The following is a 14,110-nucleotide window of genomic DNA, read 5'->3' as shown; positions in this document are numbered from 1 at the left end:
TCCTTTTAAACCGTGTATCAGTTCATGTTCACCCAAAGCTTTGCTCCAAAGTTCATTGAACGTTTGAAGATACATCTAAAACACTGTCCACCCACTCACACAAACACAGAATGTTTCTTTTTCTCAGAAACTGTAAAATGAGGCAAGGTAAAATAATGTAGCTCATCTGGAGGGAGGAGGTTCACACATCATTTCCAGACATGATAAAGAAAAGGACAGTCTACAGATAAACAAACAGCCAGGGAATCTGTTTCCTTAGTAGCAAGACATTTATTCCCATGCTGATTTCTTACAGGATGCTGCTGAGTAGCACCCAGCTGATAAGTCTACTTCACTTTCAAGGTGTGCGACCGAAAAAATAATGAGACAGGAGCCACTCATAAACCGGTTTCTGTTAAAAGTAATGTGCCCATACACACAACAACAGTATTTCCAAGATAAAATTCCCTCTGTTCAAAGCTAGAACGAAAGTGTCAATCCAACATGTTTAGGGTTCTTCACTTCCAAAATCACTGTTTGAGCCCAAGCAGTTTATGGCCTTTGGGAACAACCACATCTGCCAACAGCAGTAAGCACAATTACAGAGCTGTGGAGGTGAGGGGGTGGAGTACAGCATGCTTGGGACAGCTGGATGTTTGCTTTAGCTGTCACTGACGAGGGGTGTTCCATCAAACAAACCTTTATGGCAACCCCACAGCTGAGGAACTCTGAGCACCAGATGTGCATGTTCATCCTTCTGACTTAGGCTTTGACTATCGCACAGGCACATACATATTTTCCACATTAAAACACTTAAAAATAAAGGTTCTTTGGTAACACTTTACAATAAGGTTTATTAGTTAAATTTTTTACAGAAAAATATCCAAAAACCACTAGGCCAGTGTTATATATTTTGTTCACTTGAGTACTTACAATATCCCAAATGTTTCCAACTATTTGTAATTCGTGAGAAAATTGCAATTTTAACCAAAGCTCTCAAAATTTTAACCGCACTCTCAAATGTATCTAATATGATAAACAGAGCTGCGTTACCTCATACTCATGACCGGAAAAGCGGAAGCAGCACCGGAGACTGTGGCATAATAAAAGTTCCGCCGCTCGCGAGGCGTGTGTTGTGCAATCGCTCCAGCGGTCTTGTTCAGCTCCCAAAACACTCGTTCCTGCTCTGCTTCATACTACAGTAACGTTAATAATCGCATCCATGAACATTATTTCTTCCCGAGTCCTATCCCAATTATTTTGCACCAGCTGTGAGATGAAGACCACATGTCCCAAGATTCCGCGCTCAAACTTGGTGTCATACGCCTTTGTTTTGAATAGGCCTCTGGCGGACAGAAAATCTTACATATTGCACCTTTAACTACATTAGTTAACATGAACTAATAAGGAATTGCACTTATAAAACATTTATTAATCTTTGTTAATGTAAATTTCAACATTTACTAATACATTGTTAAAATCATGTTAACATTAGTTAATGCACTGTGAACTAACATGAACAAACAATGAACAACTGTATTTTCATTAACTAACGTTAACGAAGATTAGTAAATACAGTATCAAATGTATTGCTCATAGTTAGTTCATGTTAGTTAATACATTAAGTAATGTTTAACTAATGACCCTTATTGTGAAGTGTTACTGGTTCTTTATTGGAATTTATGGTTCCTTGAAGTACCTTTGACATCAATGGACCTTTCAAATGCACAAAATGTTCTTTATTTTGGAAAAAGTTTTAGATTTTAAAAATGTTCTTCTAAGTAAGAAAAAGGTTCTTTGGGGAACCAAAAATGGTTCTTATCCGGCATTGCTGCGAAATACACCTTTTGGAACCTTTCCATCCAAAGATGCGAATTTAACTTGGCGCAAAACTTTCGGATGAAGAACCGTTTTCATCCCATGTGTTCAAGAGAACAAAATCATCACTTCCTGGGAAATTTGGGCAAAATATCAGTAATAAAAATGGAAGTTGCTGCAATTGGGGAAACCACTGTAACTCTTTTTTCCTCCATCATAAATGACTTGAGCGCGTAGACGAAACACAATGTTATCTGCCTGGTGTTTGTGAACACAATCATGTGAGACGGTTCTTGGAGGTCATTGTACCAATTCATTCTGATGACAGACTTTGGCTCAGGCATTTCAGAATGATTAAACCATCATTTGAGATGCTATGAAATTCAAAAGGGGGTCTTCACAGCGATGCCATGGAAGAACCATTTTGGGTTCCACAAAGAACCTTTCAGTGAACAGTTCTTAAAAGAAACATTTTATCTTAGTGTAAAGAACACTAAGATGAAAAGTGTGAAGAACTTTTAATCTAAAGAACCATTTTCCAATAGAACTTATACAGTAGAAAAGGTTTCATGGATGTTAAAGGTTTTTCATAAGAGTGTAACATGTTCATGGGTGGTTCATACTAAAAAAAATTTTACAATTTAATTTTGGAAATACACAGTTGAATTCATTCTGTTTTAACTCTACTTTATCGAATATGAATTAGAATTCTGCATTCTGTTTTCTCCCACAGTTGAAAAGGGAAAAGTGATTCAAAAGGGATTCTCAGCTTGGTTCACAACCTTTGCTATTTATCTGAGCAGCGACAAAATTTCTCATTCATAACACACACACTGTGCTTCAGAAACTGTTCTGTCCAGTACAATGTGTGGACTGAGGAGTCCAACTCACTTCTGCAGGAGAGGGAGGAGATGATGTGCAGAATACATTATGACTCTTAACATGTGGATTCAGACTTCAGGGCAAGAGAGAAAGAGGAAATGAAAAATGAAGAAATAAGTGAGGAACCAAAAATGTTATTCCACAAAATCTCCCTCGTGTATTTTTACATTAGTGAAGACTTTCAGTCAAACCCACTGCCCTTTTATTGATGTTTAGTGACAGATCAATAGCCTATAATCACCAGTCTTTGCACCAGACTTGTGACTTTTGATAAAAGTTGATAAAAACATGTTGGACTATTGCAAGTAGTGCTAAAGATAACTAGTCAAATGCAGTCACTGCAAATCAACAGAATTACCATATTTCTGCACAGTAGTATGAAGTATTATGCAAATTGTACAAATTTCTAAAATGTGCAGTATACAACTAGTGGAATATATCACAAAAAAAAAGGAAAAAAAGCTAAACATGACTTTCATTATGTGATTAATCAAGGATGGGCAGTATTTATGATACAAATACGTATTTCAAATACAAAATAGTATTTTGTAATTTGTATTTGATAGGGTTGATGAAAATGACTGTATCAAAATACTTTAGTGTTTTGTATTTTTGTAGTTTTAAAATACTGTAAAATACTTTGTGAGAAGTCTCATAAAAATCATAAAAATGCAACCTCTGATTGGTCCTTACTCAATAATTTGCCCAGACTTGTTGAGTTCAGAACAGATGTTAAGTTTTGGTGTTCGTTTTAGTAGTCTGTAGGTTAAATGGTTTACCAATTTACATAATGTTCTTGAAAACTATTATACCGAGCAGCAGCCCTCTATATTTATGATTAACATTCAGTTGATTAATTAGTTATAAATAGTTGCCATGAATACAGGTGCCAGTAGGCCCTTCATTACCAAACACCAAGTAACTAAATTAGGATACAATTATGAGTCATTCGCAAACTGTTAAAAATTAAACTTCTGGTTACTTTAAAACTAACCTTCTTCTGGAAGATCACAGGGATATGTGAATATTTTATCTGTTAAATCCACAATATGTAAATTTTCGCCGCTAGAGGTCGCTTATTCAGTCGCTTATCCTTGATTTTGTGGAATCATATGGTTTTATTAGACAGATGAGGAAAATATTTGGTGTTTCTATGGTTTCTACCAAATAAAACCGGAAATCGAGGGTAACGCTGGCATGATGTCATTGATAGGTGACGTGTCCTGGTTAAAATTGCATATTTCTCTGGATTTAAACATTTTTGGAAACATTTGGGATAAGGTAAATACACAAGTCAACAAAATATATAACATTGTTCTAGTGGTTATATATATATATATATATATATATATATATATATATATATATATATATATATATATATATATATATATATATATATATATATATATATATATATATATATCCAAAAATCCTTTAACTGGTTGCATATGTCAGATTTATGGATTGACTCGGGCAGAGAAAAGCTCTTGCTATCAAACATTGTTTACTGATTCAGTGTAATGGTGAAGAGATAGATCAAATAGGCCAATTGATGTCATGCTCCCTTGTAAAAGTATTTTTTTGTATTTTTAAAATACAAAAATACAGTAGTTTATTTTGATACATGGTGTGGCTGCTGTATTTTGTAGTTTATTTTGATACACTTAAAATTGAGGTATTTGGTATTTTATTTTAAAATACATTTTGATGTATTTTTGCCCAACCCTGTGACTAATGATATTTTTGACAATTTCAGTCATTATTTCATAACATAGTTGGGCTACTTAAAATATTTGGTTATGTTGTATTGAAATATTGTAGGCTATACTGTACACTGGAAATCAAAAGTATTTTTAATTCAATACTGCGCAAAATATTCTAACAATTTCTCAGTCCGATCAAATTTGAGAGTATGTGAATACTGCGCATGCGCAGTGAGCGTGTCAACCTTCGACTACATTGCTGCTCCTGGCCGGTAGGCGGCAGAAAAGCGCCTGATATCCTCTTGAAACCACCACAAAGGAATCCGCTCCATTCTGTTATCAAAGTGCTCTAGCCATCTATCATCCTACTGTAGTTTTATTCACAGTAATGCTTCATAACTATGTCTGCGACCTCTAAGGTTATTTTGGGATTATCGATAGCGCTCACTATCAGCACAGTTGCAGGCGTTCATATCAAGCAGAACTGGGACAGACAGGTAAAAACACTCTTGCCCTACAAGCCAAATCAACACCATGCCTTTATGAGGCAGTTATTGAAGTATTCATTCTTGTTTACCATGTTTGTACAGTATGCATGGCATCAAAATAAGTACAGATGTGCAAGACAATCGGTTTTTACTGTTTTATCTAATGCAGAAACATAACTTACTATAGTATACATTTTACTATAGTAACAGTAGGTATTTTGGCTGAAATATTATGTTCAGAGGGAATCGTTTTATTCCAACTCTGGCAGCTGCTGTTTTTACAGTTTATAAGTGTGTTATCAAATACTTTTATAGAAACTAAACACAGTTACATCTTACCAGTGTAATGAGGAGCTATTTGTAGTTTTACCTTTCATTATTACTTCAAATGCCACATCAGAGTAGTATAAAATATGCCGTTTATATGTTAAATCATCTGTCACATTCGCAGAGGCTGCGCGAGGGAGTACTGCGGGATCTGGAGCGCGTGGAGCGGAAGCGCGAGAACCTGCGCGTCCTCGAGGAACAGATCCAGCTGACAAGAGAGCTCGTGGCCGAGCGAGAACGACGAGAGGCTGACACGGCGGGGACACACAGCTCATAAGTCCGACTAGTTACACTGGTACAACAAATCTTTATTATTTACAATTAATTTACAGTTGGACAACTATTACTTGTGTTTTTCTCGCGAAATACCTCGGTTTCTACAATGGTAAATTGTGGTAACTAATCGTCACTGTCACCAAAAAAAAACAAAAAACGAACATTTGATAAATAATAATATTAATAAATGTTATTGTTTTCGTTGTTTCTGACCCATGTAATAAAGTTGTTATGATACCACCATTTTAGATACCAGTGAAATTTCACTATACCACCACAACTACTAGCATAGCTAATAAGAAGTTCAGACATTATTAAAGACAAGTACACAGTCAGTAATAAAATATGAACAATTAAACAAAACAATGCAATAGAACAAAGATACAAATGAAATAAGTAATAAATTAATGATTTGTTTTTTTGGATAGTTCTAACCGCAGTATACAGGTAAGAAATACCTGTAATCAATTGTAAAATAACACTGCATAGACTTCAGAGTACAAATTAAATACAGATTAATCCTTATTAAACCTACAAAATGTATTCAGTCAAGATCAGTGAGTGATTTTCTTTTGATTAAAGTTAACAACAGAGACAGCAGCAGATTTATTATCTGTTTACATTCACTTAAGACATAACTGACTTCGAGGATACTCTCCAACTCAAGCATTTTAATATCATTTTTGTGTAATTATCCATTCAAGCATGATAAGAGAACTCTGTTTGGTAATTGGCTTTTTTCTTTGGGTGCACGCACACAGAAAACCTTCTATCATGCAGTGCATGAGTACTGAATTGAGTTCTTTTTTTTGCATCTTCCTGCGCTTAGGAAAGACTTAAAAAATTGGAAATTCAAAACAATTCTGTCTGTCCCAAGTGTCTTGCATGCTGATCTCAGTCCATTGGGCAGTCCTTATTGTCGAGCCCTTTATCTAATCACTTCCTCTTATCTATTAGGTGGAAGAATGGACAGTGGGGACCAGAGGGGTCTCACGGCACAGGACGAGGAGACCATGTGCACGTCAGCGTCTGAGGGTCTGGAGGAAGGCGAGGTGGAGGGAGAAACTCTCCTCATTGTGGAATCGGAGGACCAGGCATCTGTGGATCTGTCTCACGACCAGAGCGGAGACTCTCTGAACAGCGACGTCGGTGAGGACGGCGAGGGAAGCTGGAATGAGGACATGTCATTCTACTGCGACAAATGCCACAAATGGATCCCGGCCGGTGAGAAGACCATTAGCAAGGGACGACATGTCTGATACACCCATATGTGACCAGTTTAAGATGTGATGTCCAACTTGTGCTGCCTTTGTTGACTCAATAAAGAATTGTCTGAAAAAAGTGTGCTTGGTCTCAGAGCTGTCTTTCCTTTATTTTTCTCCTTGTATGGTTCAGCCCAGCTACGTGGAGAGCAGCCCAGCTACCTGAAAGGAGACAATTTCTTCAAGTTCACCTGCTCGGACTGTGCGGAAGACGGAAAGGAGAGTTTTGAGAGGATGAGGCTGACATGGCAGCAGGTAAAAACTCGGAACAAATTAAAATAAACAAAACCGTATTTAGTTAGCTAGGCAAAAGTATCTGAAAGCACATTTCAGCATCTGTCCTCGAAAAAATCTTTACAACAAAATAGCATTACAACAATGAAAAAAATCAAAAACTTATGAGATGAGATTTATCAAAAGATTTGATTGTGTATTCCAGTAAAAAAGGTCTCTGAATTGTTTGATTTTATGTTTATAGGTGGTTATGTTGGCCATGTATAACCTGTCTTTAGAGGGCACCGGACGACAAGGTTACTTCAGATGGAAGGAAGATATTTGTGCATTTATTAGTCGGCATTGGACCTTCCTACTTGGTTCCAGGTGAGACTGAGTATCAAAACTACCTTATACTTTGTTTTAGAATCTCTAACCTGATTTTTAAAAGCAAGTTTGTTTACATTTTATGATTATACATGCTCAGAAAGAAGACGTCCACATGGTGGAGCACCGTGGCAGGGTGTCTGTCTGTTGGCAGCCCGACGTTTTTCCGCTCCGGTGCACAGGAATTCGGAGAACCCGGCTGGTGGAAGCTAGTCCAGAACCGCCCACCTACTCTACGGCCTGAGGGGGAGAAAAGCTCTGCGGCCTCAATTAAGGCCAAAGGTAGTAGTAGTTTACACCAGAATGACCAGCATAATTTAAATAATGGTTAACTGATTAAGGTTTTTAAAAATTCAAGTCGCGATGTAACGGAAGTAGCGACAGATACATTTTTACTGTATTGTATGTACATCCAGATGAGAAGGTTTTATTGAAAAGAAAAAATATAGGTTGAGACATGGTTCTGTCCATCGGTTGTTGATTGGAAGGAGGCAGATCTGAATGCAAGCTTACAGTCGATTGTTAAAAAGGGGTGGGGTTTATAAAGTCCAGCACACATCACCAGAGAGAAGTTTTTAGTTTTACCGAAACATCGAGTTATGACATTTTGATTAAAAATTACAAGGTAAAAGAAAAATGTAATATAGAGTGAATTTCCATTTCATGCTGATTTTAAATGTAGGGATGCACAATATGAGTACTATATTGGTTTTCATACTTAGTTAATATTTAAAAAAAAACAATTAATTTATTAACCTTAACTGAAATTGAATGAGAAAATCTAAAAATACATATATTTTCATTTTCAAATCATGTTTTTCATTTATTTAGATAAAATTGAATTTTAGTATAACTGCGATAAAATGAAAATATTTATCGGCTTATTGGTATCAGAAATTTTAAAGGAACACTCCACTTTTTTTGAAAATAGGCTAATTTTCCAACTCCCCTAAAATTAAACAGTTGAGTTTTACCGTTTTTGAATCCATTCAGCCGATCTCCGGTTCTGGCGGTACCACTTTTAGCATAGCTTAGCATAGTTCATTGAATCTGATTAGACCGTTAGCATCTTGCTCAAAAATGGCCAAAGAGTTTCAATATTTTTCCTATTTAAAACTTGACTCTTCTGTAGTTACATTGTGTACTAAGACCAACAGAAAATGAAAAGTTGTGATTTTCTAGGTATGTATAGGTATACGATATATCTAGGTATACGATTTTCTGCGATTTTCCGATATGGCTAGGAACTATACTCTCATTTCGGTGTAATAATCAAGGAACTTTGCTGCCGTACCATGGGTGCAGCAGTGCAATGATATTACACAATATTGAAACTCTTTGGTCATTTTTGAGCGAGATGCTAATGGTCTAATCAGATTCAATGAACTATGCTAAGCTATGCTCAAAGTGCTACCACCAGACCCGGAGATCGGCTGAATGGATTCGAAAACGGTAAAACTTAACTGTTTAATTTTAGTGGAGTTGGAAAATTAGCCTATTTTCAAAAAAAGTGGAGTGTTCCTTTAATGTCTGTGCATTGCAAGTTAAAATGTGATTTTGAAATGCAGTATTTTTCCTTCATTTTAAATGTAACTTTTTGGGGTCTGCATGTTGTTCTTCCAGCTGTGTCGAAGCCATCTCTCGACCCCATAATCACCGTGGAGGGTTTGAGGAAGCGCGGAAGTCGGAACCCAGTGGAAAGCGCCATGCAATTGAAAGAAAAGCGTTCCCGAACACAGGAGGCAAAAGAGATCCGGCGTGCACAGAAGGAGGCGGCCGGGTTTCTTGACCGCAGTGCCTCATCCACTCCTGTAAAACTGGGCAGCCGTGCACGACGGTCTGAGCCGTATCTGGAGAAGGGTGAAGTCATTGACTTTTCCTCTCTTAGCTCATCAGACAGAACCCCACTCACCTCTCCCTCCCCCTCCCCTTCGCCTGACTTCTCCGCCCCTGGAACGCCCGCCTCACACTCTGCTACGCCCAGTCTGCTGTCAGAGGCCGATCTCATCCCAGATGTCATGCCCCCTCAAGCTCTGTTCCACGGTAAGATGTTGCACTTGCTTACTGACCAAACACCTGTTTATAGTTACTTTTCTAAACAATCAGACTTGGTTTCCACTTGATTGATGGTAAGATGGGCAAAAAGATGCCATAAGCCGTGTTTCCACTGCAGGAACTTCCCCAGGAACTAGGGACTTTGGGGTGGCACTCTGTTTCTCGACCGCAGGGACCAGGGTCTAAATTAAGTTCCGGGTATAAATACTGCATGTGAGGTAGTGCTTTTTTATAATTCAGGAACTTGCGGGGGTGGGACTTGGGCACTGAACATGCTGATTGGGGACGCAGCATTTTGATTGGTTGACATCATGCAGCGTTTTATTTCAACCACCACTTTAAAAGTCTATTGCGGTGTGTGCAGTAGGAGTTGTTCGAATCAACAATGGAGTTTAAAAATTACGACCAATGGACTGATGACGAGGATCAGGCTTTATTAAGCTTGTATGCGGAGGATGAAATCCAGCAGGAACTGGAATGTTGCGCACAGTCCTGCGTCATCGGACTAAAATGCCTAATCTTCACAGTAGTTTAGACTGTGATGAAAACACAGACAGCAACAGGTCTGGGGAAAAAGTTCCTGGGGGAAAAAAGTTCCTGGGACAAATAGTTCCGGGTAATTTCGTGGAAACTCGGCTATAGAGTTACCTTTAAGAGATTCACTCATAACACGCTTGCAATCACATGGCAACATCCTATTGATGACCACCCTAAGCACCCCAGAACTTGAAACCACTATTAGTTCCCTAGCAATTTCTTAGTGCCCAACCAGAACACCTTTGCAACACCCTACTCCTAGCAACCACTCCTTGTTTTGTAGTTTATATTTTTTATATTATTGATATTTTAAACATATGTTTGGCAAAATTCACTTAATCTCTAATCATTGTATTACTTTCCATCAGACGATGAAGAATTGGATGCCGAGGGTGTTATCGACCCCGGGATGGAGTATATTCCCCCTCCCAGCATGCCTTTGGCCACTGGCACCATCATGGTCAGGAAAAAGCTACGTCCGGCCGAGCTGATCAAACAAGAACTGGAGAGTGAAGATGAGGAGCGGGGCAGAGATGGCGAGGAAGACGAGGGCCAGGACGAAGGCTTGTTGCCGGCGGGACGGGGGCGCGGTATAGAGCGGAGGAAGGTTCTCCAGGATAAGGGTGAGGGCTGCGTGTCTCTGCCCGCCCCTCGTTACACGTTCATCAGCCTTTACGAAGAGCGCATGCTGCTCCACAGACTGGAGGCCTGTCCGCAAGCGCTGGCCGTCACGCCGCAGGCCAAAAGGCTGCATCGCAAGCTACTCGTGAGGCAGGCAAAAAGAGAGCGAGGGCTTCCCCTGCTAGATGTGGATCAGGCCGTGAGTGCTACACTGAGCCTGGTGGGGGGTGTGTATGGGGCGCAAGGGGGTTTGGCCAGCCTCAGGACGAGCAGAGAGGAGAAATACAGAACCACCAGCCAGGACCTTCGAATACTCGATCGCTTTCAAGTAAGCCATAAGAAAATGTGTACAGTACGTAATGTACGTTCTACTGAGAATCTCGTATAAATGTCTATATTTTAAATGTCTATAAATATTTTGTTCCTCAGTCAACAGTGTCCATAAGGAAAGGGTTCTATCAGCCCACAGTGTCCTTCTGGCACAGGCTGATGGGTTCTGATGCCTGCATGGATCAGACCATCAAGAGTCCCTACACATCCAGAGTGCTCAAGCCATACATCAGGTACAACCAGATTTTCTTGCTCTTTTAAAAGAGATAAAAGGGGGAAAAAAGTGTCAAGTCTGTCTTGAAATTAAGCAAATTTTGTATACCTCAGGATCATGAAATGGTCTAGCATAAAGATCCATAGTTTTTAGTAAACTTTGGAATTGGCTTAAGTCTATCAGTATACACATTATTTATTTATTTGTTTTTTTATATATATATATATATATATAATGTTATTGTTTTTATCTTTAAGGTTATTTAAAAGTTTATGCTACCATTCAAAAGTTTGGGCTCAGTAATTTTTTTAAAAAATGTTTTGAAGGTTGCATTTATTTGATCAAATATACAGTGAAAACAGTAATATTGTGAAAAAATATTATAATTTAAAAGAACTGTTCTATTTTAATATTTAAGATTTAGTTTAGTTTATTCCTGTGTTCTGTGATGTCAAAGCTACATTTTCAGCATCACATGATCCTTCAGAAATAATTTTAATTTGATTTTCTTCTCAATAAACATTTATTATTTTCAATGTTGTTGTTTCATATTTTTTGGTAAACGGGTTTAAAAGAACAGTATTTTGTTGAATTAGAAATATTTTACTTTACTTTGATCAGATTAATGCATGCTTGCAAAATAAAAGGATTCATTTCTTAAAAAATAACCTTATCAACAGTAGTGTATTTTTTTAAATACTTTTAAAAAATTGTATATTCTTAATTATAAGGTTTTTAGAAATTAGTGTTGTCAAAAGTACTGACTTCGGTACCAAGTCGGTACTGAAATTTTAAAAATGTGATACTTTGAGAGCTGTTGAACGGATTTGTAAACACCTTTTGAAAGAATTTTGGAAGCGGAAACGTGAGCGGGAGTGTCTGTGTAAGCACTCAGTAAAGAGTGTCAAAGATGTCTATTTACAACATGTTTTTGAAGCGTTGATCATTGAAGCCAAACACAGACATATCTGATGAGTGCGTGAACACAATGGCCAATCACAGGTGTTTACAAATCTGCTCAACAGCGCTCAAAGCGGCACATTTTTTAAATTTCAGTACCGACTTCTGTACTTTTGACAACACTATTACAGATACATCCCTAGTTGATGTGCTTTAAAGTTCAGTACACCAAAGAATTTATGAAAAATAAGCTGCAAAACCGACTAGTTCAAAAAGAGTCACGGTTATGAGCTGTGAGGACATTAACACATGACTGACCAAGTGACCATGTTTACAGAATCCTGCCTGGTAGCTTTGTGTATGTTTCTAATAATGTGTATTATTGTGCGTAGGCGAGACTACGAGAGTCGGCCACTGAAGATGCGTTTACTCTCAGAGATCCGTGCGTACCATCACAGGAAGGACCCGACTTGGGTTGCTGAACCCGACGCACCTATAGACTACTGCTACGTACGGCCCAATCACATCCCTTCTGTCAACTCCATGTGTCAGGACATCTTCTGGCCTGGTAATCATCATTTCTTCTTGTCAGATACAGATTTTGGATAAAACTAGTTCCTGTAGGAATAAAAATGGGGTGTTTTGCCCATCAGGTATCGACCTATCAGAGTGCCTCCAGTACCCAGACTTCAGCGTAGTGGTGCTTTACAAGAAAATTGTGATCGGTTTTGGCTTCATGGTGCCAGATGTGAAGTACAACGAAGCCTACATCTCCTTCCTGCTGGTGCATCCGGAATGGAGGCGAGCTGGTATCGCCACATTCATGATTTACCATCTCATTCAGGTGAGTCGCAATTAACCACAAAGAGTTTACTAGCTTCAGTTGATAGGGCTGCACGGTTAATCGAAATAAAACTGAAATCATGATATGGTGTAGTGTTGTCAAAAGTACTGACTTTGGTACCAAGCCGGTACTGAAACTTACGTGACAGTTTGAGCGCTGTTGAGCGGATTCATAAACACCTCTAATTGGCCACACGCTCATCAGATATGTCTGTGATTGGCTACAATGATCAACGCACAGGAGTGTTTGAAAGCACATGGAAATGTTTGAATATGAAAGTGTTTTGAAAGCAAAAGCATTTGAAAGTATCAGCAGTCGAAACGCTTCTGTGTATATCTGTGTATGCGCACGGTGAAGAGCATTATTGATGTTTATTTATAACATGTTTCTGAAGCATTGATTATTGTAGCCAATCTCAGATATATCTGATGAGCACGTGAACACAATGACCAACGAGATGTGTTTATGAATTTGCTCAACAGCATCGGTACTTTTGACACTAGTTTAGGCTGTGATTTAATTGAATAAAAACATGCCCTGCATGTTTCAGAGTGAAGCACAGCAGTGTGTTCATTTACATGCAAGCATCTCATAATTTTTAGCGCATTTTTAATCGCTTCAATTTTTTTCTATAAATGCAGCACTAGTTGATACAGCAATCCCTTTTCTGTCTCATCTCTGTAGACATGTATGGGAAAGGATGTGACTCTACATGTGTCGGCGAGCAACCCTGCCATGCTGCTGTACCAGAAGTTCGGCTTCAAGACAGAGGAGTACATCCTGGACTTTTATGATAAATACTACCCGGTGGACAGCAAAGAGTGTAGACATGCATTCTTCCTGCGCTTGCGCCGCTGAGGATGTCACATGATGCACAGCACAAACCGGAAACAGTCTGAAATGTCAGTCAGGGAGAGTTTTTTGTGTTTTCACAGTCATATTTGTTGTGTTATGTCCCATTTGAGGCTTATTATGACATGCTATTTCATTTTTTATTTGGTTCGATGTTTAAACCGAAGCGAAGGATATATTGTTTCTCTGTATACACAGTGACATTTCTTGTTCGTAGTTTAAAAAAGTAATGTTTATTTTTAACACTCAAGTTTTTGTATGCACACACATTATAAAAATGTGGCCACCTGTTAATTAAATATTTAAATGTTCAATATTGTGTCGGTTTTTATTTTGCATTTAGTAATTAGGTGATTAAGTAATTAAGAAATAAATCGCCTTTTTGTGAAGATTCATCTGAATGGTGAGATGAAGACCAC

At 38.3% G+C, this 14,110-nt stretch overlaps 2 protein-coding genes across 2 annotated transcripts; both read left to right on the top strand.

The window, feature by feature from the left end:
• The first annotated feature begins 4,687 nt into the window (after window positions 1-4,687).
• Window positions 4,688-5,477, top strand: pet117 (protein PET117 homolog, mitochondrial). Its single transcript, XM_067396354.1, has 2 exons — window positions 4,688-4,882; window positions 5,325-5,477. The coding sequence occupies exons 1-2, from the start codon at window positions 4,787-4,789 to the stop codon at window positions 5,475-5,477; spliced, it is 249 nt and encodes an 82-aa protein (XP_067252455.1). The 5' UTR covers window positions 4,688-4,786.
• A 964-nt stretch (window positions 5,478-6,441) lies between these two features.
• kat14 (lysine acetyltransferase 14) lies at window positions 6,442-13,976 on the top strand. The gene is made up of 10 exons (XM_067396351.1): window positions 6,442-6,700; window positions 6,872-6,993; window positions 7,217-7,338; window positions 7,439-7,620; window positions 8,962-9,381; window positions 10,299-10,879; window positions 10,981-11,114; window positions 12,388-12,563; window positions 12,649-12,839; window positions 13,524-13,976. The coding sequence occupies exons 1-10, from the start codon at window positions 6,442-6,444 to the stop codon at window positions 13,695-13,697; spliced, it is 2,361 nt and encodes a 786-aa protein (XP_067252452.1). The 3' UTR covers window positions 13,698-13,976.
• The last annotated feature ends 134 nt before the right edge of the window (window positions 13,977-14,110 follow it).

The sequence above is a fragment of the Chanodichthys erythropterus genome, chromosome 10, assembly GCF_024489055.1.
Source record: "Chanodichthys erythropterus isolate Z2021 chromosome 10, ASM2448905v1, whole genome shotgun sequence".
Lineage (NCBI taxonomy): Eukaryota > Metazoa > Chordata > Actinopteri > Cypriniformes > Xenocyprididae > Chanodichthys > Chanodichthys erythropterus.
Note: the sequence above shows the minus strand (reverse complement) of the source record. Positions and strands in the feature narration are given on the sequence as shown.